Genomic DNA, 24,216 nt, shown 5'->3' on the forward strand with positions numbered 1-24,216 from the left:
CCTTGCTGTCGCCTGAAGTTCAGATGGCTTCCATTAGCCTTCCATTAGCTTCAAATGGTGGCCTAGCTCAACGACTTTCTGGACAGGGATAGCCTAATTCCTGTCATCTATCCTCTGGTGAGAACCTGAAGGGGCAAAATAAACCAGAATTAAGGGTGCTGGGTTCAGACATAATGGCAAGCCATAGTTAAAATATCCATGATTCATAAGCCAATAAAAACCATGACTCCAGATCATGACCTGTTGGCAGTGTTATGTGCAAACCTACCAGGCCAAACTATAGCCCTGGGTTCAGACACTAAGCCCCTCCGTGGTTTGTTTACCTGCTCATACAAAAGGAGGAGAAAAGTGGGAGCACGCAGGCTGCATCCACTAAGGTGCAGCTTGTGCATAGTACAGTATGGCTTAATAAACTAAGCTTCATAGCTTAGTGTAACATGTGAATGCAGCAGCATTCTATTGTTTGTCATAACTATTCTAAAAACTGAAATTGGGCAGGAAAAAGGGGGCTCCAATGCAGCATTAGCAACCACTTTTCAAACTCTACAGTTAATAATTAAAATGGTTCAATTGAATATCCATGATTAGCTTTGCTTGCAGTAAGCATTCTGCTGTCCTACTTGTTTTGCTCCACTAATGTGATGAATGAAAAAGCTGCCCATTGTTTGTCAATATATATTTAATCTAGAAGACAAATGACTGTAAATAGGTTACTTCATAATACAGTTAGCAGAAATGTAGGACACTAAGACATCTCAAGAGATCGGCATTGCCTATCTTTTCACCCCTCACACCTTTATACTTCTGGCATCCCATCAGGTTTGTGTGTTGTCTTGCTCTAGATAGAAAAGACATTTCTTTCTTTTTTTGTAGATGACTGGCTCAGATAATCAAAGTTGAAAAACCAGGGGCGATGATACCACTGAGCTATCAGAACAAGCCTGGTTGTAAATTTAAACACCACTTTTATTCATTAATCTCCAACAGCTAAAGACAAACTAAAAGCAAAATTAACATGATTGCAATGGAAGCACTCTTGTACCCTGGGGCTATTTTGGGGCCTGCTGAGAGAGAGTGAGCTGATCAAAGAAAGAGACTGCATCAAGGCTAGTGTGATTAGTGTGGATTCACTGTGTTAATGGTTAGTTTCTCGTTCCTAAACTGTTTTGAGAGCTCGCCAGTACCACAATTAATCTGGGCTTCAATTTGGAGTGAAATGGCGCGGATGGACTGTCCAGACTAATGACAGTATTTCACTGGGGACTCAATGCAAGCAATCAGAGCCAGAATATAATTGGTGGGTGCTCTGGGGTTGTAATCATTTGGAGGGGGGCTCTCAGGCTACAATTCCTCCCGTTTTATGTTATATAAATGCAGAGATACAAAAGAGAATAACTTTGTATTTTACATCTTATTAAGTAATTCTTTCCCAACCTATGACTTAGGGAAGGGGCATGTTGAATAAAACAAAAGGATAGGGAACCAACATGGCTCCAATGGTAAAGGACCATTGAACATTTAAAATGACTGTGACACTTTCATATTTGAATTCATGCAAAGAATTCATAAACTGTAAACAACAGATGGGCATCCTTACATACCTATGCATGTGTGTCTGGGAGCCCCACATGAACAAAGATGTTTAAGGGCATATATACAATTGTCATTCTCTCTTTACATGTTTGCTTTTGGAAATGCCGGTGTACCTCCTTCAGCAAGCATGATTGCCATGTAAAGTGTGGAGCCATTCCAACATGTTGGGTATTGAATGCAAATGTAAGGAAACCAGATTCAAATCCCCACTCAGCTATGAAGCCCAGTGGGTGGCCTTGAACAAATCACTGTCTGGGGCTAATGTACCTCACATAGAGCTGTTGTGAGGGTAAAACACCACTGTTTACTCCGCAGAGGAGTGGGATGCAAACATTACAATGTAGCAATTAAAATGTGTGCTGCTTGGATTATACTGTATATCCATCTGCCTCTGTCTCTGCTGGAGGGATCAATTAACTTCCCTCCAACCCCACCACTTGCCCAAATACATATAGCAAAAATTCATTCAGGGCATATATACGGAAGCCATAGCAAGAAGTACAGCTTACTTATTAATCAAACTTATACCCTGCCCTTCTTCCCAAATAAGCCCATGGTGAGGTCACTTTTATCTTGCAAGGTAAAAACTGTGTATGTCCTGCATGGCACATCCTGAGCCCCCTAATACAGCCTGCTATCCTCAGATGCACTGAAGGACTGTCCCATTCCTTGTCTTGAAGTGAGCTTTGGTGGCCAATCTGCTCAGCTTCTATATGGGAGGGCACCATCCTGGTCCTTCACCTCAGGCAACAAAATGTTTCAGGGCAGCCCTGTGCCCCCTCCATCCTATTTATATGACTTGGGACCTTCTAGGGTGTTCTAACCCTTCTAATGCTTCCATCATAGGATCAAGTTACATTTATGAGTAAATAAAACCATATATAATAAAGAAACCACAGTCTCTGCTGTCCGTCATTTCAAAGAAACTGGAAAGCGCCTGTGACCCCTGGAATCTCGCACCCACTCAGAGATTGGGGTGGCATGCAACAATACATTTTAAGGTTTGTGGCAGTCAAACCATGTTATCCTGTCTGCCAGCTACTGGTATAATTGATCCTCAACCAGAACCAAACACGGAGCCAGAGAATCTCTAGACAAAGTATGTGAACATGGAGGAAAACTCCAGGTCTTCTGTGGAGTTAAGACATACAGCCACTGTACTAGCTACTCTCTTTCAGCCTAGCCTACCTTGCAGGATTGTTGTAAGGATAAAAATGGAAGGGGTGTGGGTGTGAACCATGCAGCAGACAAATACATACCAGTATAACCTTATGGGACGTGGGTGGTGTTAAACCACTGAGCCTCTGGGGATTGCCAGTCAGAAGGTCAGCGGTTCAAATCCCCGTTGCTCGGTCCCAGCTTCTGCCAACCTAGCAGTTCGAAAGCACACCAGTGCAAGTAGATAAATAGGTACCACTGCAGCAGGAAGGTAAACGGCGTTTCCCTGAGCTCTGATTTCCGTCACGGTTTATTCATGCTGGCCACATGACCTGGAAAGATGTCTGTGGACAAATGCTGACTCCCTCAACCTGAAAGCGAGATGAGCGCTGCAACCTCATAGTCACTTTTGACTGGACTTAACCGTCCAGGGGTCCTTTACCTTTGACCTTTATAACCTTATATTGTAAACCGCCCTGTGATCCTCAAATGAAGGACAATGAATAAATTAATAATAATAATAATAATCCTCGCACACATCTGAGAAAGCCAACTCTGACGCACAGCGGCTTATGCCATAAAAATGTGTTTTGAGTCTTTGAAGAGGCCTCTTTCTTGTTTTTTGCTGCAACAAACTAGTTCTTGCAAGTCTTTCTAGGTTTTTTTGCAACAAACTAATAATGTAGCTGCCTCCTCTGGAAGTTGCATTTGCCCAGTGAGCTTAAAAAGGGAGTTGTTAGCCATTTTCCCCAAAATGGCAAAATCATTTTGGTGTCCTTTTTAAGATTGTAAACCTGAGGCTTTCTTCTCTTCTTTTTTTCGTGAGCTGCTCTGGGAGCCTTTTTTTTTTTTTTTTTTTTTTTTTAGTGGGGGGTTTGAAAAATAGGAAATAAATAGGAAATAAATACAAATGAAGCAAATCTGGCACAGGGTTTTTCTTGTATAAGCTGGAAGCCCGTTGGTCGCACAGCACCATTTCTAAGCCCCAACTAAAACATTTATTTGTAATTTGCCTTATTTCTATCATGGCACACCGACCTTCCAAAAGATCCCAGTGCTGTTCTCAACAGCCATATTTAAACAGCAGCAAAACAGAGGAAGGTACCAAGGATTTAAGATGGTGATGTTAACAGTAAACGGACTGTAGGAACAGGGGCGATATTTCTGAGGGCTGGAACACATTTTCAAGCGTCCAATTTCTGTTTTCAACACCTGCTCTGCTAATTTTTAAAAAAACTTTTCTCTTGCAATGATAAGCAACAGCAGCGCCCAAAAAAAAAAACCCCACACACTCGTCACCACAACACTTTTCCTAATGGCCCAGCCTAAAAAAATCAATCGTTTCCCGGCTCTTCTAACAAAAGCGACAAAAACGGACTCCGTTTTCCATGGTGGCGTGAGGAGAATGTGGTTAGTTTCACACGCAGCGATTTTGTTACTTTAACCTTCTTTTATTGTTACCGGTATATGTATTTCTATTGTACCCTCACGCAGCGCTTCGTGAGGGGAGAAGACGAGAGAGAGAAAAAGGCGGGAAAAGCCGTTATAGACTCTCCCGCCGCCGCGCAAAGGCTCGTGGGAAAACACACCTGCTTCCCGCGCTCCGCCCCGGGTCGCGAGAGCGGAGGGGTGGGGGGGTGGGGGGTGGAACGGCTTTGGCGAAGAAGCGAGGTGGTTGTCATGCCACGTAGCGGCGGCAGGGGGCGCGGCAGCGGCGGCTGCGCTCCTTATATAAGAGGGCGGAGGGAGTGGGCGTGGCTTGGCTGCAGGTGGCTGCGTCGCGCGCTGGAAGCAGGAGGTGCGCCCGGAGCTCGCGCTGGCGGTGGCTATGAAGGAGACTTGCGGGTAAGGGGTGGGCGTGGCCCTGCTGCTGCTGCTGCTGCTGCTGCTACAGCTGCATTATTCATTCATTCATTCATTCAATTCATTCATTGTCCAGGAACCAGCAGCTTCTCTAGGCGTGGGATGGGTTTGGGGGCGGGCAAATGCTTCTCGCTCTCGCCCAGTTTGTTTATTATTATTATTATTATTGTTGTTGTTGTTGTTGTTATTGTTATTGTTATTGTTATTCTTTACCTGTTTGAAACTTGGCGTCCTTGGGGGAATTTGCCTTTTACTGCACCCGTTTTTTAGCTCTCTCTGGGCAGATGCCGCTTCCAGAGAGAAAAAAAGAGGAGCAGTAATTAGTTAATTGCAGCCAAACAGCCTTAACTGCGCTTAGAAAAGGCTGGAAGCACGTTTTGCTGCTGCTCCTGGTTCCGATGGTAGCTTCGTGCTTTTGTGTTTTTGTTTTGTAAGCCGCCCTGTGACTCTGAGATGAAGAGCGGCGTGGATATTTAATAAATCGTAACAATAAAGAATACTGTGGCATGTGCTTTTGCATGGGAGAATTGGTATTGCCAGATGCAAAGTTGGCAAGAGGGTTTTGTGGGTGGGTTTTTTTTTTTTGTTAATTATTACTACTATTATATATTAATTTGCACCCCGCCCTTTTCCCTGACTGGGCTCAAGGCGGCTTACAGGTAAAAACAAGAACCCCATCTCCACTGTTCCTCCCAGGTGGTTCTTCAGAGCAGACAAGATGAAGTATAACAACTCCACAAAGCACATAGTTAAAACGCCTGAATTTCACAATGTTGTGTTTGTTGACCACCAGGCTAAAAGGGGTTAAGACAAATTCATGCCTCTGACTACCATTTACTGCGAATTGCAGGTGAGGAGAGCTTGCTGGATTTGGCCAAAAGCCCATCTATTCCAGCTCCCTATTCTCACACAGGGAAGCCTGTTATGTACTGAAGCTCTCACCCTGGGCCAGCAGGGGAATACTGTAGATAGTTCAGGTCCACATAGGCAAATATGGGATTGAAAGTGATGTTCAGTGATTGGATAGTTATAAAAAATGGTTACTGTTGCATTCTAGTGGAGCTCTATATAAGCAGGCTGACTGAACCCTTCAGTTCAGTTCTGTTCTGGCCTGTGAATAAACAAGAGCTGTTTGAAGAATCACTGTGCCATCTGATATGTTCACCCACAACTTAACAAAGCCTATAACCCGAACATGAGCATAGCAGCAAGTCAGCTCTCCTAAGGTTCCCAGCAACTCATATTCAAAGGCATACTGCCTCCCACAATGGTGGTGTTTTAAAATGGTGCACAAATGAGAAAGAGATTCTCACCCAGTCTGCTCCCAGATGTGCATATTTTGTATAGAGGGCCCTTCGGAAAGGTGTGCCCCCAGCTGTTCTCAGAAGTGAAAAAGACAACCCCCATATTATCATGCCATGTATTGCAAAATTTAAAAATTGCTCTTTCGGTGCTACACTCCTGGTCAACAGTTAGATGCCCTGGAGTGGAGAACCACTTTGACAATAGGATTTGTGGGGAAGAGGGGAGTTTTGCTAAGGTCCTGACTCGCACCTCTACAAATGCTCCATCCGTTAAAAGTATTTTACTTGGCCACTGAAGGACCAGGCAGCATGGGCGTAGCCAGGATTTATTCAGGGGGGCGGGGGAGGCAATATGTTGGAGGGGTAGAACCAGGTTATCTGTGACACGGTTGGTACGTTAAATATTTTTATTTATTTGATTTGGGAGGCATCTGCACCCCCAGGCTACGCCCATGCTAGGCAGTATCTATTGCTCAGAGTATTGGGTTTTGCCCCAAAGATCTGGTAAAAGCTGCAATGCGCTCTATGTGGGGCTACCTTTGAAGGTGACCCGGAAACTACAACTAATCCAGAATTTGGCAGCTAGACTGGTGACTGGGAGCGGCCGCCGAGACCACATAACACTGGTCTTCAAAGACCTACATTGGCTCCCAGTACGTTTCCGAGCACAATCTGAAGTGTTGGTCTGACCTTTAAAGCCCTAAACGGCCTTGGCCCTATATACCCAGACACTGAGGTCCAGCACCAAGCACCTTCTGGCGGTTCCCTCACTGTGAGAAGCCAAGTTACAGGGAACCAGGCAGAGGGCCTTCTCGGTAGTGGCACCCGCCCTGTGGAACACCCTCCCACCAGATGTCAAAGAGAACAAAAACTACCAGACTTTTAGAAGACATCTGAGGGCAGCCCTCTTTAGGGAAGCTTTTAATGTTTGATGCATTACTGTATTTTAATATTTTGTTGGAAGGTGCCCAGAGTGGCTGGGGAAGCCCACCCAGATGGGCGGGGTATAAATAATAAATTATTATTGTTATTGTTATTATTATTATTCATTATCAGTTACATGGTAGTAACAGAGGTTTATTAATAATCTGCCATGAGGAACTTGAACTATTTATTCACCTCACCCTTTTTTTTACCCTGCCACCAAATAATGTCTTAAATGTTGCATACATACTACATTTCCAAATAATGATAATTTTATTATTTATATCTTGCCCATCTGGCTGGGTTGCCCCAGATGGGGCAATCAGACCTTGTACAGTGGTACCTCTGGTTACGTACTTAATTCGTTCTGGAGGTCGGTACTTAACCTGAAGCACCACTTTAGCTAATGGGGCCTCCCACCACCACACGATTTCTGTTCTCATCCTGAAGTAAAGTTCTTAACCTGAGATACTATTTCTGGGTTAGTGGAGTCTGTAACCTGAAGCGTATGTAACCCAAAGTACCACTGTATTAGTTTTAAATTGCCAATATCAATATAATATTATGGTGTACTAATAAAATGGAGAAACTTCTTCATGCTTTCCTACCTATCCCAATAAAATGTGCCTTTCAAAAGGGGGTCGGAAGAGCTCAGAAAAGGAAAAAGAGTTTGGTTATGCCAGGATTGGTCTGTGGTTCCATCTTTTAAAATAAAAAGTAAGGTACTTGTTGGTTTTATCGGGGTTAACTTTACAGTGGTGCCCCGCAAGACGAATGCCTCGCAAGACAGAAAACTCGCTAGACGAAAGAGTTTTCCGTTTTGGAGGTGCTTCGCAAAACAAATTTCCTATGGGCTTGCTTCGCAAGACGAAAATGTCTATCTGGTGTAGGACTACAAATTCCATCATCCCTGACGGTTGCCCATGCCTGTGGGGGCTGATGGGAGTTGTAGTTCAACAACATCTGATCACCAGTGCCCTATCGCTGATATACACAGTCCATTAGAGAGTGGCTTTGGAGAAAAGGCAGTGAGATGAATTACCCAAGCATGTTGGCAGTCCATGAAATCGGAAAGCAATATTGATAGAGCCTTCAAGATAGTACTGTTGTTTTTCTGCAAGTGTGGCTCTGGATAATGAATGCACGTTGGTAGATTTGGGGCTGATACAGTGGTACCTCGGAAGTTGAACGGAATCTGTTCCGGAAGTCTGTTCGATTTACAAAACGTTCAGGAACTACAGCGCAGCTTCTGATTGGCTGCAGGAAACATTGAATGTTCAGGTTCCAAAGAACGTTCGCAAACCAGAACACTCACTTCTGGATTGGTGGGGTTTGGGAACCAAAACGTTCGACTCGCAAGGAGTTCAGGATCCAAGGTATGACTGTATTTAGAATAAAGCTCCTTTTTATGTTAAACTGCCTACTTCTAATACAGGCACCCCCAAACTTGGCCCTCCAGATGTTTTTGGGACTACAATTCCCATCATCCCTGACCATTGGTCCTGTTACCTAGGGATGATGGGAGTTGTAGTCCCAAAACATCTGGAGGGCCACGTTTGGGGGTGCCTGTTCTAATAGAAGTACACTTGCTGTGGTTGGTTATGGACCTGTTCTATGCCAAATCTTGTTTTGTTACATTCTGAACTTCTCTGCAGTCTTGTAACATCGATAGTAAAAGAAATAAAGAAATGAAACTTTAGCTAATGGTTTACATGGGTGAAATGGTGTTTAGTACCATTTCCTTGCTGTAAGAAACTGTGCTACTTCCTTTTAAATCACATGATGTGTCACGGAATTGTAGACTTCCTAGAAGCCTGCATTGATACTTCTAGAAAGTTTTGACATTTACTAAAATAGAAAAGTGCATCAGAAGTTCGTTTTTCTATGTGCAACATCACACTCACCGACGTTAATCATTTCTACTAAATACCTGCAGTTTAGTGCAGGTATTTCTACTAAATACCTGCAGTTTAGTGTGTGTGTTTCTGTGTGAGATATCTTCTCTCCTTTATCATGTTTAATGTGACTTTTCCTGTATAGAAATTATTTGGAGAACCAGCCGCAAAGGCACTACGGGGTCACTGCTCCAATTAGCTTGGCTCCTCCGAGGGAAATAGATTACATCCACACACAGAAGCTGATTGAAGCCATGAAGCCTTTTGGTGTATTTGAAGATGAGGAAGAGCTTGGTCGCAGGTAAGAGTAAACAGGCGCAGTGTAACAGCTAAAGCAGTAAACTTTTTACATACAGTGACAAATATATAATATGGTATCCAGGTTGTATGGGTTGTTAGGGGGAGGGGACACGGGTGGCGCTGTGGGTTAAACCACAGAGCCTAGGACTTGCCGATCAGAAGGTCGGCAGTTCGAATCCCCGCGACGGGGTGAGCTCCCATTGCTCGGTCCCAGCTCCTGCCAACCTAACAGTTCGAAAGCACGTCAAAGTGCAAGTAGATAAATAGGTAACGCTCTGGCGGGAAGGTAAACGGCGTTTCCGTGCACTGCTCTGATTCACCAGAAGCGGCTTAGTCATGCTGGCCACATGACCCGGAAGCTGTATGCCGGCTCCCTCGGCCAATAAAGCGAGATGAGCGCCGCAACCCCATAGACGGTCACAACTGGACCTAATGGTCAGGGGTCCCTTTACCTTTTTAGTACCTCTGGTGGGGGACACATCATGCTCCTTCTGGGGTAGTTTGTTCACCTTTGGTCCACACCCTGCACTCAGCTCTTGCCTGTGGCTTCTAGAAGCTGTCAACATGCAACGGCAGCCACACACCAGGAACACCTTCGACTGGCCAGCTAAACCAGGTGAGGGTAGCCGATGGGTCTCAAACCCTTGGAGCTAGGGACCTCCCTTGCATGCCAAGACAGGTTCCAGCAGATTGAGCAGTCAAGACCAATAGTGGGTCAAGAAACCCACTTTTCAGCAATGGACTGTAGAGGAAAGTGGGGGGGGCAGATGGGGCTTGTCAACCTGGGAAGGTCACCCATCGAGGAGAAGGAAAATCGATCCTAAAACTCTGCTGCATTGCGGGGCATCTTCAGGAGAAGAAAGGGCTAAGGAGCAAACCCTACACAAAGTCAGAGTGGAGTCCCTAAGATGGTGCCTTGTACGCCGCCTTCCAGCAACTCCTGCAGCCAGGCTGGTGCCAAACGTATTGCTCTGCTTTCCTTTGGACCAGGGCCTTTTCAGTGATGGCTCCGACCTGGTGGAATGCTCTGTCCCATGAGACTAGGGCCCTTCAGCATTTAACCTCCTTCCGCCGGGCCTGTAAGACAGAGCTATTCCGCCTCACCTTTAATTTGAATTCAGCCTGATCTTTTATTTCCCTTCTCTTCCCTCCCGCTCCCCTTTTATGAAGATTACCTGCTCTGAGACCTCACAGCTAATTCTCCCCTGGCCTCCTCACTGGCCCAAATAGGACTAATTCAGCCAGCTAGCCCTGGAAATTATCTAATGCTTATTAGATGGATTTCCCCCAAATTGATTTCTGAATTTTGAATTTTATTGTTATTCATGTTTTTATACTGTATTTTATGCTGCTTTTACAATTAAGTGTTTTAAATTGTTGTTGTTGTTGTTAATAATAATAATAATAATAATAATAATAATAATAATAATAATTTTATTTATATCCTGCCCTCCCCAGCCGAAGCCGGGCTCAGGGCGGCTAACAACAATAAAATAAGACAGCATTTTAAAATCATTTCATTAAAAAATTACTTCAAATCAAATTGATGGCAACCATTGGGCTAGAGTTCTGTGAAGATTGCCAAAGGAGGGAGTCAGGCTGTGCCCTGGCCAAAGGCTTGGTGGAACAGCTCTGTCTTGCAGGCCCTGCGGAAAGATGTCAAGTCCCGGAGGGCCCTAATCTCTTGTGGCAGAGCGTTCCACCAGATTGGAGCCACAGCCGAAAAAGCCCTGGCTCTGGTTGAGGCCAGCCTAACCTCCCTGTGGCCTGGCACCTCCAAGATGTTTTTGTTTGAAGATCGTAAGTTCCTCTGTGGGACATACCAGGAGAGGCGGTCCCATAGGTACGAGGGTCCTAGGCCGTATAGGGCTTTGAAGGTTAAAACCAGCACCGTAAATCTGATCCTGCCCTGAGCCTGGTTTTCTGAACCGGGAAGGGCGGGGTATAAATAAAAAATTATTATTATTATCAGCAAAGCCGAGGGGGGGTCTTGTTGTCTGGGCAGCCCAGGACCTCCAGACACACTACCCAGGCTCTGAGGCCTGGGGAAGTCATTTTGGTGCTGCTAGTGCAGTGGTTTGACCCCTGGAGGCGCACTCCATTGTCTCTTGAGAGATGCCTACTATATGATATCCACACCCCCACCCCCAATAAGAGTGTGAGACAGTACATTAACACACAAATGATTCTTATCAATACATACAAATTATCCACATATCCAGCATGTCTTGGGGACAGCACAAAAGTTGTTTTCCCCATCGCAGACAGTTGTTCCCAGAGAATAATAATAATAATAATAATAATAATAATAATAATAATTTATTATTTGTACCCCACCCATCTGCCTGGGTTTCCCCAGGCACTCTGGGCGGCTTCCACAAAGACCAAAAATACACTAATATGAAGCATATAGTTTAGGTTGTGCTGTTCAGGATAACCATATCTGCAAAGATGCTTTGGAAAGTTTGCCTTTAAGACTAGTTTCCTTCGTATAGTGAACAAAGGACCATCATATTGCATAATATTTGTTCAAATTACTAAGCTTATAGTAATTACCGGAATGCAGGAAGAATGCAGGAAGAAGGAGGCAGTGACTGCTACCTGAAAGCAAAATAGTTACTGTGACCCATTAACAGGGCAGTAACAGTGTTGTTGTTGTTGTTGTTTTTGACCCATTAACATTAACATTGAAGCTACCACAATTTCTACTACTACTTTTAAATCTTCCCTTTTTAACATTCACCCCCCCCCCATTGCAGGATAGTTGTTCTCAGCAAGCTAAATAATTTGGTCAAAGAGTGGATTGTGGAGGTTGCGGAGAAGAAGGTAAGAAATTTGTCAAAGACATAATTTTTATATTGGCCTACTCCTTCTTGCCTTTTGTAGCCGGGATTCTGTAGTTCTTGCTGTACGATTCTGGCTCTGCAAAGGGCGAGCTATTAACAGCTGCCATGATGCACACATCCTCAACTATACAGCAAGTCCAATGCTGTGGGTGAGCCCTCCCCAACCTCTCCCCTTCTTCCCCCACACCTGCCCCACCAAGCCCTGGGTAGTACAGTGGTACCTCGGGTTAAGTACTTAATTCGTTCTAGAGGTCCGTTCTTAACCTGAAACTGTTCTTAACCTGAGATACCACTTTAGCTAATGGGGCCTCCCGCTGCTGCCACACGATTTCTGTTCTCATACTGAAGCAAAGTTCTTAACCCGAGGTACTATTTCTGGGTTAGCGGAGTCTGAAACCTGAAGCGTATGTAACCCGAGGTACCACTGTAGTCCACTAAATTCTTGCACTACTGCATTGGGATTCCCCCCCCCCCCATGTGCACCCAACACCCTAGGTTTTTCCGTAGAAGGGGTTTTCTGTCTCTCTCTTTTTTGGGGGGTGGGGGGGAAAACAAAGTCAGAGTGTATACGTCCTTTCTGCTGATGTGCTTGAAGCAGTTCATGCCTTAAGATATTTTAATAGACCTGCTTCAAATAGGCCAAAGGACAGGGAGAAAGGAGGAAACAGGCAGATTGAAAGTACAGTGGTACCTCTAGCTACGAACTTAATTCGTTCCAGAGGTCCATTCTTAACCTGAAACTGGTTTGTGGTTTTTTTTTTACAATTTAATTTATTATTACAAAATATTGCAAATACATACATGCATATATATTTCAGATAAGCACACATATATAAAAAAGAAAAAAAGGAAGAAAAGAAGAAAGAAAAAGAAAAAATAAAGGGAAGAAGAAAAGTTGGAAGAATTTCTTCCAAATTTATTCTACAAATATCTCACTAATACAATTTCATTGATTGACTTCTATCGCTTACACTGCACTTCCTATATACATTTTAAGCAAGATTGTATCTGTTATTCTGTATTTTTCTCATACAATCTCACAAAAATATTCTAATCAGTAAGTTTTCTAAATCTTTCATAAATCTATTCTAAACACAACCAATACCTTACATTTAATCTTTGTCTACATAAACCGTACTGAACTAGAGGTGTTGCTTTCGCTAATGGGGCCTCTTGTTGCCGCTGCGCCGCCAGCACACGATTTCCGTTCTCATCCTGGGGCAAAGTTCTCAACTCGAGGTAGCTCTTCCAGGTTAGCGGAGTTTCTAACCTGAAGCGTTTGTAACCTGAGGCGTTTGTAACTTGAGGTACCACTGTACCATGGCCATTGTGTAGGAGAATTCTGGGAGAGGAGGCTCCAGAGGTCAATTGGTCCTAGCCAGGCTGATGGACAGAAGAGGGCGAAGCAAGTGTGTTGCTACTTGCTCAGGCAAATCAGTCTCTTAAGCTTAAGCCAAGAAATAGTATTCTCTATGAAATTGAATATCAATATACGTATCAAGGCTTCGAAATTAGACCACTGAAGAAGCCCGGAAAACTACCTTGGGAGTGTGCTACCTGCAAGCCCCAGTAAAAGTGCCCCATCGGGGGCAAACAGCAGCCTCTTGATTACTTGGACTGCCAGGGCGAAACAGGTGCAAAACTCTGGCACCCTGTCGTCTACAACTTTATTAACATCCATCTACAACTTCACTAGCATCTCTCGGTATGCTGAACAACGAACTTTTGTTGGTATCTTCATGAACTTACCTAAAAAGCTAAAGAAAACAAAAGACTAAGTTAAGCATTTGAAAAATCTATTGAAATCAGAAATTATAAGTTCGTCTTAGACTGGGTCGTTTGCAAGTTTCTGTGGCTTTGCACAAGGTTTTGTATTTTTCTCAGGAGATTGATAAAGAAGGTGTAATTATTTTGGTAATTATTGTCTGTATATTAGACGCCAGCATGTTGCATGAGTCGTACTACTTGTATCAGCAGCACAGATTGCATTTTTCTAGCAGCTTGCTCAGGCACAGCAAGGTTTCGTGGCCACCAATGGTCCTTGGATGGGGAGAGAGCACTAATACAGTGGTGCCTCGCAAGACGAAAAGAATCCGTTCCGCGATTCTCTTCATCTAGCGGTTTTTTCGTCTTGCGAAGCAAGCCCATTGACGGCTTAGCGGCTTAGCGCTATTAGCGGCTTTTAGCGGCTTATCAGCTTAGCAGATCAGCTGATAAACGGCTTAGCGGCTTAGAAAAAGGGGGGGAGAAGGAAAAAAAAGTAGGAAAAACTCGCAAGACATTTTCGTCTTGCGAAGCAAGCCCATAGGGAAATTCGTTTTGCGAAGCGCCTCCAAAACGGAAAACCCTTTCGTCTAGCAGGTTTTCCGTCTTGCGAGGCGTTCGTCTTGTGGGGCACCACTGTACTGTCTCTTCCTCTCTCTGTCCCCTTGCCCCTGGTTTGCCCACTGACTCCAGCAGTGAAGTTACTGCTCTCACAGCACAGAAGCTTGGGTGCTGTGCACTGTCCATGCAGGTGTGAGAATTTTGTTGTGCCTTTCTGTGTGCAAGAAGCAAGCACACTTGATGCGGCAGCAGTCTTCTCGGGGGGAACCCAGCAGGGGCGTAGGAAGGGGGGCGGGGGCGACCTGCCCCAGGTGCCATCATGGAGGGTGGTGACAAATTATCAAGGAACAATTATGCGGGTGGTGCTGTGGGTTAAATCACAGAGCCTAGGACTTGCGGTTGGTGGTTCAAATCCCTGTGACGGGGTGAGCTCCCGTTCCTCGGTCCCTGCTCCTGCCAATCTAGCAGTTTGAAAGGACGTCAAAGTGCAAGTAGATAAATAGGAACCGCTCCGGCAGGAAGGTAAACGGCGTTTCCGTGCGCTGCTCTGGTTCACCAGAAGCGGCTTAGTCATGCTGTTACATGACTCGGAAGCTGCACGCCTGCTCCCTCGGCCAATAAAGCGAGATGAGCGCCACAACCCCAGAGTCAGTCATGACTGGACCTAATGGTTAGGAGTCCCTTTACCTTTACATAGGGTGGTTCATAAAAAACTTTTTTTTTTTTTAATGCCTGCTCCAAAGGTCTTATCCTACTACACTAGGGATTATATAGCTATATCTGAAATTTCATGCATATCTGTTAATATCTTGACCCTCCTCCACAAAAATAACTGTTTACTTGGCTGTTTTCATATGTCGTGAAGGCTGAAATTTCAATTCAGTGGAGCCAAAACAATCCATCCTGTAGGTTTAAGTATCTGTTCACAGTCGCCTCCTTGTTATCAGAGGCCCATAATCCACATTCCTTTGTAAGAAAATATGAAATAACGTAAAACTATTTTTGCAGGCAAAAAAAAAAAAAGAAAACAATGCGGGGAGGGGGTTTTGACAAGAAATTTTCCTCACGGGGTACCACCTGACCTTCCTACGCCTCTGGAACCCAGTAGCTTAGATTTTCAAGGTGTTAATGTTTCCAATTTTCCTGCAGAACCTCCCATCTTCAGTCTCATCACGTTGTGGTGGCAAGATTTTTACGTTTGGTTCCTATCGGCTTGGAGTCCACACAAAAGGTATGATTCTCGTAAGACGCCTCAACCTGGGAAGTAGTTAAGCTACTGAAAGCTGCTAATTTGAGGGCCTTTTCTTCTTGCAGGTGCTGATATAGATGCTCTCTGTGTTGCCCCTAGACATGTGGAAAGGTCCGATTTCTTCCAGTTGTTTTTTGAGAAGCTAAAGCTCAAAGATGGCATCAGGAACTTAAGAGTAAGTAAGTCTATTGTCTTGCTTGGACGAGCCGGTGTGTGTAATATTTACTCGTGTGCATGCTGACTCCATTGAAAAGCGTTGTAGTCTTTTTAGACTTTACCGATTGGTGGGGTCTGCGTTGCTCCCGGACGGGAGGAAGGAAGTCAAATGACACCAAGGTTTGGTTCAGAGAAAGAGTTTATTCTGCTCTCTGGATAGCAGAAAGCACTTGCGTGGTCAGTTCACAGCAAGTCCGCAGAAAGAGAAATTTCACACAGTATATATATCCTCCAGGAACCTTCTCCCCCCTTCCCCAGGAATCCAGCCTCGTATGTTCATACACGTAAGTTGACATCCACGAACATACACAGATGTTTCTGTACGTAAGTTGACATCCATGACCATAAACAGATGTTCCTGTTCCTGTTCCTAAACGGCCTCGGTCCAGTATACCTGAAGGAGCGTCTTCACCCCCATCGTTCTACCCGGACACTGAGGTCCAGCACCAAGGGGCTTCTGGCGGTTCCCTCACTGCGAGAAGCCAAGTTACAGGGAACCAGGCAGAGGGCCTTCTCGGTAGTGGCGCCCTCCCTGTGGAATGCCCTCCCACCAGATGTCAAAGAGAACAACAACTACCAGACTTTTAGAAGACATCTGAAGGCAGCCCTGTTTAGGGATGCTTTTAATGTTTGATGTATCATAATATTTTAATATTCTTTTGGAAGCCGCCCAGAGTGACTGGGGAGGCCCAGCCAGATGGGCGTGGTATAAATAATAAATTATTATTATTATTATTATTGTCTGTATTGTTATCTTGGGGTTAAGAGGGTCACCCAGCTATAGGAGTTTCCCTTGACGCCATCTCTATCTCCGGCCGTGGGGACTGACAGACTCTGTCTTGCAGAGTCTGTGTGTCAGTGTGTCAGGATATTTACATCCTACAAGATAAGATAAGCCCCAGCTCTGCCGTCCCGTCTCCACTTCGGAACTGACAAGGCCATTCATTAAGCGTCACGTACTAATAAAGGAGAGGGCTTTGTTTATACAGCTGGGTTCTTGTTATACATTGGCTCAAGTGCTCAAGTTAATGGATTTTAGCTAATGGAGAAGGGCCCGTTTTTAGACTGACTGCATAGTCAGGTTTTAGATTTGGGAAACCCATTCCTTCAGCGTTGTGCTTGACATGATTATTGGGTGGTATGAGGCCGCCTTGTAGGGAATTGGAACATTGGTCCATCTCTATGTCATACTGTTAATGTATCTCATTCCAAATGTGGTCACTTAGATTACGTAAAAGCTCTCTTAATCTCTCCTTCCTACAGGCAGTAGAAGATGCATATGTACCAGTCATCAAGTTTGAATTTGATGGTATTGAGGTAAATAATAATAATCATTGCTTCCTCTTTCCTTCATAGAAATGAGTATTTATGGTGGTTTGGGGGGCAAAACTAGATGATCCATGAACCTATGTGATTGCATTTCATGAGTGCTTTAGTTGGTTAAATGGATTGCAACTGATGGGAGGATAGATGGCAAGTTACCGTATTTTTCGCTCTATAGGATGCACTTTTCCCCCTCCAAAAATTAAGGGGAAATGTTTGTGTATCCTGTGGAGCAAATGCAGGCTCCTTGGCTTCAGCGAAAGCAACACGAAGCCTCCAAAGCGCAGAGGGAGCGCTCCCTCCGCGCTCCGGAGGCTACGCGTTGCTTTCGCTGAAGCCTGGAGAGCAAGAGGGGTTGGTGCGCACCAACCCCTCTCGCTCTCCAGGCTTCAGGGATAGCCGCCTGAAGCCTTTGGAGCACAGCAGGAACTCATGCTGCACTCCAAAGGCTTTGGGTTCCTTTTGCTGAAGCCGGGAGAGCAAGACTCTCCTGGCTTCAGCAGAGAAGGAGAGTTGCGCAGTGCCCCTTCAGTGAAGCGGGAGGAGAAATGGAAGGGGCTCCGTTTCTCCTGCTGCTTCGCTGAAGGGGCACTGAGCAGAGAGGGGGAGAATTTTTTTTTCTTGTTCTCCCCCTCTAAAACAAGGTGCGTCCTATGGTCGGGTGCGTCCTATAGAGTGAAAAATACAGTAACTAATTTAATGTAGATGGGACACTGACTTACACTGGTCCAACGAGGACTAAGCATGCTCACTGGAAGCATGAGACTGCCTTTAGAAGGTTGGGGGCGGGGAACCTGGAGGATGGGGGGATGGAATGTAAAGACTTGGAGATGGAACAAAGCACTTTAATCATTAAATTATACCTAATACAAAAGACTGATCATTAAAAACGGAATGGAGAGATTAAATATGGGAGTGTGCAGCTATGGCTAAATTAATTGATTTCATTTTAAAGATATCTAGAATAAGGGCAGAGACGGTGCTAATAGAGGCAAAAATATATTGATCGCAGTAAAAAAAAAATATGAGGCTTTCCCCCAAATAGAAACCTTGGATTTACAGTGCATTGATGGCTCAGTAGATGGGCTAAATGTTACTGATGATGTAACAGTCACTAAAACCCTCGCTTTGGGGTCAGTATAGAAAGCTGGAAACCAATTCATACATTTATCTCCAAAATTATGGAATTTCATTAACTGAAATAGAGAAGGCCACTGCACATTGTCAAAGGCCTTCTCCACATAAAGAAACAAAAGTATTAATCCATGTTTATTATTTACCGCATAATTCATAATATCTATAATTTTACAAACACTGTCTCATTTTCATTGCCCATTTTCATTGCCTTGTCTGATCTGGACTGTTGGTTTTGCATATAATGCTGTTCAGACTTTATGTCAATATTCCAATGAAAATTGTATAATCTGTGTTTAATCAGGATATTGGGTGATATGCAGTCACTGATGATCGGTCCTTGCCTTCCTTTAGAATCACCACTATATTGGCTTCTTTCCAGGTCCCCAGGATATATTTTCCTACCATTTCATTCATTGTCTTTTTCAATGGATTTAAAAGTATCAGAACTTTTTTTATAAAACATCCATGTCAGCCCATCTGGGACGGGAGCCTTGTTTTCTTTCAACCCTTCCAATATTTCTTAATCTGTCTTAATTATTGCCCACCTTCCATTAGATAGACTTGTTAATTTTGTTTTAGGTAAGAATTGTTCTACTTTATCTCCGTATGGCATTTTCGTTTTGTACAGGTTTGAATAGTAGCAAATTCTCCCACTGTTTCCTTATCAGATATCGTCCAACTTGAAAGGGCAAGTGTTGTAGTCTGGCAGAGCTGCTACCAAGCAAACAAATTCTGAAAAAGACTATGAATTGAAAGTGGAGACGATAGAAGCACCTTTCCCTGCTTATCTGTTTGCTTTATAACACGAAAAACCTTAATAAAAACTATTTTTTTAAGTGCCTTTCACCAGCCTTACCACAGGAATCTGTGTGCTGGTAACCTCACAGTCTTCTTCTTTGGCGATCCCTCGTAGCTGAGTAAGATTGTCTTCCATAGACACGGTTTTAACAATGAGTCCGTAAGTGACTGTGGAGGCCAATTCTGGATCCACACATCCTTCCACAGTGGGGACATTGGTTTCCGGGCGGGAGTTGATCACGGTGTGGATTTGCCTTCCTCCTAGCACGTTTCTCCCTTGCGTCCTGAGTTTGAGGGTCTTCAAAGCCCATGACACCTTTGGTAAAGGCTGTTCTCCAATTGGAGGGCTTGCAGGCCGGTGTTTCCCAGTTGTCAGTGTTTATACTACATTTTTTTAGATTTGCCTTGAAACAGTCTTTAAACCTCTTTTGTTGACCCACCAGCATTACGCTGGCTATGGGGCTCCATCTGGAACAATTCAGTTGTTAATCCATCAGTTTATTAGGACTACATAACACTCACCCTGGGGGAATTGCATTGGTTTCCAATTCAACACTCTGGTGCCAGATCTTAAGATGCTTGTGTGCTGTTTACCTATAAAGCCCTAAACAACCTGTGGCTTAAACACTTCAAGGAGTGTCTCACCAGGAAGGTCCCTTTTGATTGTTCTGCAGTTAAATTTGACCCCTTGTGGCAACCTGCTTTATTGTGTCTGCCTTGTCAACAGAGGGCGGCCTAAAAACATTACTGAATGAATAAAATAAAAAAAATACTTGGAGCAGTGTCTGTAGAATATGCTTGAAGGCATTTCTACTGCTCTAGCAGTTCTAGATGTTTGGTGGCAAGCTGTTAAAGAGGTCACTTGCTGAGAGGCTACTTTCATTCCTTGCCTTCTTAGATCGATCTCGTCTTTGCGAGGCTGGCTGTGCCAATCTTGTCTGATAACCTGGATCTTCGGGACAACTCGCATCTGGGAAGCCTGGATATAAGGTGTATTCGGAGCTTAAATGGTAATGTGTACCTTTCCAGTTTTTCTTAACGGTAGCTGCTAAACACAGCTACGCAAGTAACTGGGTATTAAATGGCTGTGATCTGCCCTACTTGACAGGGGATTTTTGTCTATGAGTAGCAGATTCATGTGACACACTATATTTTTTGTTCTGCCATTTCCTCCAAGAAGTTCAGGGAAGGATGCACAGGCTGTGGTGTAGAGCCAGTGTGGTGTAGTGGTTAAGAGCGGTAGACTTGTAATCTGGTGAACCGGGTTCACGTCTTTGCTCCTCTACATGCAGCTGCTGGGTGACCTTGGGCCAGTCACACTTCTCTGAAGTCTCTCAGCCCCACTCACCTCACAGAGTGTTTGTTGTGGGGGAGGAAGGGAAAGGAGAATGTTAGCCGCTTTGAGACTCCTTAAAGGGAGTGAAAGGCGGGATATCAAATCCAAACTCCTCCTCTTCTTCTTCTTCTTCTTCTTCTTCTTCTTCTGTCTCACTGCCCAGTAGGTATGGAATATACAGACTTTCTCAGTGACACAGTGAAGCTTAATAGCTGTGATGCTTTGAACCTGCGAATGGTTGCAATTCCAAAAGCAGCCTGTCACACAGCAGCATATGTTTGTAATGCCCCCAGCAGGCAGATGTAGCTGTGCGGTTCTTTGAATCCTGTCCGCAGCATGGGCCTGATAAGTCTAGTATTTCCACTTAGCTTTATCAGTTCAAGCCATGTTGTGTGGGAGGACTGAACAGGTAAAATTAGAAGCCTATTCTGCACCGTCTATGTTCAGTCTTACTGCCTCTCCGTAGCCCTGGTGCCTTTGCCCGATTTAACGCAAAGGCTTAACGTTTGCCGGCAGGTTGCAGAGTCACTGATGAAATACTTCATTTAGTACCAGACAAGGAAAACTTCAGGCTGACGCTCAGAGCAATTAAACTGTGGGCAAAACGTAAGTACTTAATACATCAAATTTTGTGGTACCAGCCCCTAAACTTAATAGTCCTTGAAATGGCTCTTTAGGCTAAGCCAAGTGAGCTTGTCGCCTCTGCACGTTGCCTTCAAAATCTGCAGAATGGCAATTACGTCTCAAATCCCGAGGACGAGCTTGAATGCTGGTCTAATGGTGGCAGAGAAACACCTGAAAACGTTCTAGCTGCTCCTGATGAATACTTAAAACCAGTTTGGAATCTAGTGGCCAGGGAAGGAATCTTGCTTCCTTCCTTCCCCCCTCATTCAAAGTCATATCAGAGCCTGAAGAATTGCAGGTGTTCAGGGGATGTCACCTAAAAGCTGGGGCCTCCTAACTAAGCACCAAGGCAGGGGCCAGGTGTTTCTTCTCCAACATGGCTTCTAGGTAACCTTTCTAGCTCCTAAATCTGGCCTAGGAATCTTGATTCCATGAAACTCTGTCTTCAGGTCTCCTGCTAACTTGGGAGATTTCCAAATTATAAAAGGATCAGGCGGATTTGCGGAGGATGCACCTGTGTCACGGGTGAGAAACTCACCTTCCACCTGTTGTTGAAGTCCCCATCATCCCCAGACCACATGGCCACTGGTCAAAAATCATGGGCGTTGTAGTTCAAGGACATCTGGAGGATCACTGGTTTCCCCACCCCTGGTCTGTAAGAATGGTTTATTGGCAATGGTATAGAGTCATAGGATTGTAGAGTTGGAAGGGACCCCAAGGGTCATCTAGTCCAACCCGCTACAATGCAGGAAACTCAACTAAATTATCCATGACAGATGACCATCCAATCTCTGCTTAAAAACCTCCATGGAGGGAGAGCCTGCCACCTTTCCAAAAGTTCCTCCTTAGTTGGAATCTCCTTTCTTGTAACTTGAACCCATTGTTTTGGGTCCTAGCCTCCAGAGCAGGTGAAAACAAGTTTGTTCCATGGGACAGTCCTTTAGATGAAACTGCTGTGGACTGAGGCAGTGAAGTCCTAGGAATATCAGATACTGTGACGCACCAGGGAGAAGCCAGTTGCAAGCTTCATAAGCATTCGGCGGCACCTGGCTGGGCCGCTTTAAGACATCGGATGCTGAACTTGATGGCCCTTGGTCTGATCCATTTAGATCTGCCTTATACAGTGGTGCCTCGCAAGACGAAAAGAATCCGTTCCGCGAGTCTCTTCGTCTAGCGGTTTTTTCGTCTTGCGAAGCATCCCTATTAGCGGGTTAGCGGATTAGTACTATTAGCGGCTTAGCGGCTCTTAGCGGCTTAGAAAAAGGGGGGGAAGGGAAAAAACTCGCAAGACTTGCAAGACGTTTTCGTCTTGCGAAGCAAGCCCATAGGGAAATTCGTCTTGTGAAGCGCCTCAAAAAACGGAAAACCCTTTCGTCTAGCGGGTTTTTCGTCTTGCGAGGCATTCGTCTTGCGGGGCACCACTGTATGCCCATTTAGCAAATGGTCATACAGGGCCAGATTTAGGTTTGATGAGGCCCTAAGCTACTGAAGGTAATGGGGCCCTTTATATGTCCAGCTGTCCTTTGTCAACAACAAATTGTCACTGTTTTTTGTGTTGAACATATGCTATATGATAATTTATGGACCTAATAGGTATCTAAAGCCATTTGCACATGCAGAATGTAGGCACCCTATATATAGAAATGAGCACACCAGTGATATTTTAGGGAGTGGGCTAGCAGACTTTCACCATAGGAGCCTACACAACATAAAACACTGTTGCTGTATGTAGGTTTTATTTTATTTGTTTATTATCTTATATTTTGGAAATGTACATCCAGGTGTTTTGGGGGGCCCCAAAGAGAGTGGGGCCCTAAGCTATAGCTTGTTTAGCTTATATGTAAATCCAGCACTGGGTGCATAGAGGGAAAGGGTTCACTGCAAGAGTACAAACTCTTGTGCTATCCTTCACTTTGGTGAAGTGACAGCAATTGCTGGAGGGAGCGAGGCTGACCACCATCTCGCATCAATATCAAGCAAGTAACTTGTAAGTGAAGCTATATGTGCCATTGTAGGCCTTTAAAAAAGAAAAAGAAGGTTCACAAGTGGAAGAGAGCCCCAGCCAGTATGTGGGTTTGACAGCCCACAATGTTCATCTATTGTAAGTGCATTCTTAGAAAGAGCTGAAGCTTGGATCCTCTTGAGGTCACCAGCTGCCTATCACCAGGTGACAAATGCACTCTTTTCAGCTTTATCAGTAATTAATAAGAATAATAATAATTATACCCTGGCTGGGTTTCCCTAGCCACTCTGGGCAGCTTCCAACAAAAGATTAGAAATACATTAAAACATCAGTCATTAAAAGCTTCTCTAAAACAGGGCTGCCTTCAGATGTCTTCTAAAAGTCTGGTAGTTGTTTTTCTCTTTGACATCTGGTGGGAGGGCGTTCCACAGGGCGGGTGCCACTACCAAGAAGGCCCTGCCCGTTTCCCTGTAACCCTACTTCTCACAATGAGGGAACCGCCAGAAAGCCCTCGGCGCAGGACCTCAGCGTCCGGGCAGAACGATGAGGGTGGAGTCGCTCCTTCAGGTATACTGGACTGAGGCCGTTTAGGGCTTTCAAGGTCAACACCGACACTTTGAATTGTGCTCAGAAACGTACTGGGAGCCAATGTAGGTCTTAAAAGCCCAAAAAATTGGTAGAGTGCAGCATTATGATCATTACCGCATAGTCAGTAGAACATGGCTTTGGTACACTGTACCATAAAATCCCCTGTTGTAAAATGCGTGTTGCTTTTGGTGAGTTCTTTGCATGCATTTAACTCCTTTAATTTGCCCGCTCCTCCTCTTCATGCAAGTTGTTGGGGAATCCTGAACCATGCCAAAGCTGCTGCTGCTACTGCTGCTCTCAAGCTGGCCTGTCAAATGCTAGTCATTTGCTCCCCTTTTAGGGATGTGCAGATCAGCAGTGTGGAGTCAGCTTGCAGATTTGCCTCTGACTTGCATGCATGTTGTCGTGTACATCATTAGACCATTGCTGGGCAGGTTGCTGAGACCTCTTGAGTATAGGGCAGTATATAAATTCAGTAAATAATGATGATAAGAAGAAGAAGTAGAAGTAGAAGGGATTTAACGTAAAAGTAAAGGTATGCCTAGGGACGCGGGTGGCACTGTGGGTTAAACCACAGAGCCTAGGACTTGCTGATCAGAAGGTCGGCGGTTCAAATCCCCGCGACGGGGTGAGCTTCCGTTCCTCGGTCCCTGCTCCTGCCAATCTAGCAGTTCGAAAGGACGTCAAAGTGCAAGTAGATAAATAGGAACTGCTCCGGCGGGAAGGTAAACGCCATTTCCGTGCGCTGCTCTGGTTCGCCAGAAGCGGCTTTGT

General features: G+C 44.7%; 2 protein-coding genes across 4 annotated transcripts in view; one reads left to right on the plus strand and one right to left on the minus strand.

Annotated features, from left to right (window-relative positions):
- The window catches only part of BCL11A (BCL11 transcription factor A), a 248,694-nt gene extending 245,758 nt beyond the window's left edge, over positions 1 to 2,936 (minus strand). Inside the window, exon 1 of the mRNA XM_081854647.1 lies at positions 2,853 to 2,936. The gene's annotated coding sequence lies outside the window, so the exon portion shown is untranslated. The remainder of the gene's footprint in view (positions 1 to 2,852) is intronic.
- Positions 2,128 to 24,216, plus strand: part of PAPOLG (poly(A) polymerase gamma) — a 43,742-nt gene continuing 21,653 nt past the window's right edge. The window contains exons 1-8 of one of the 3 annotated variants that reach the window (XM_081854676.1): positions 2,128 to 2,594; positions 8,883 to 9,038; positions 11,797 to 11,863; positions 15,358 to 15,439; positions 15,523 to 15,632; positions 16,937 to 16,990; positions 19,830 to 19,941; positions 20,784 to 20,873. In XM_081854676.1, coding sequence (XP_081710802.1) covers positions 2,575 to 2,594; positions 8,883 to 9,038; positions 11,797 to 11,863; positions 15,358 to 15,439; positions 15,523 to 15,632; positions 16,937 to 16,990; positions 19,830 to 19,941; positions 20,784 to 20,873 — 691 coding nt within the window. In that variant the 5' untranslated portion in view covers positions 2,128 to 2,574. Of the gene's footprint in view, positions 2,595 to 4,058; positions 4,162 to 4,419; positions 4,597 to 8,882; positions 9,039 to 11,796; positions 11,864 to 15,357; positions 15,440 to 15,522; positions 15,633 to 16,936; positions 16,991 to 19,829; positions 19,942 to 20,783; positions 20,874 to 24,216 lie in introns of those variants that run through there. The other 2 variants (XM_081854678.1, XM_081854677.1) reach the window with 2 other exon arrangements.

The sequence above is a fragment of the Podarcis erhardii genome, assembly GCF_964252035.2.
Source record: "Podarcis erhardii genome assembly, chromosome: 3".
Classification (NCBI taxonomy): Eukaryota; Metazoa; Chordata; class Lepidosauria; order Squamata; family Lacertidae; genus Podarcis; species Podarcis erhardii.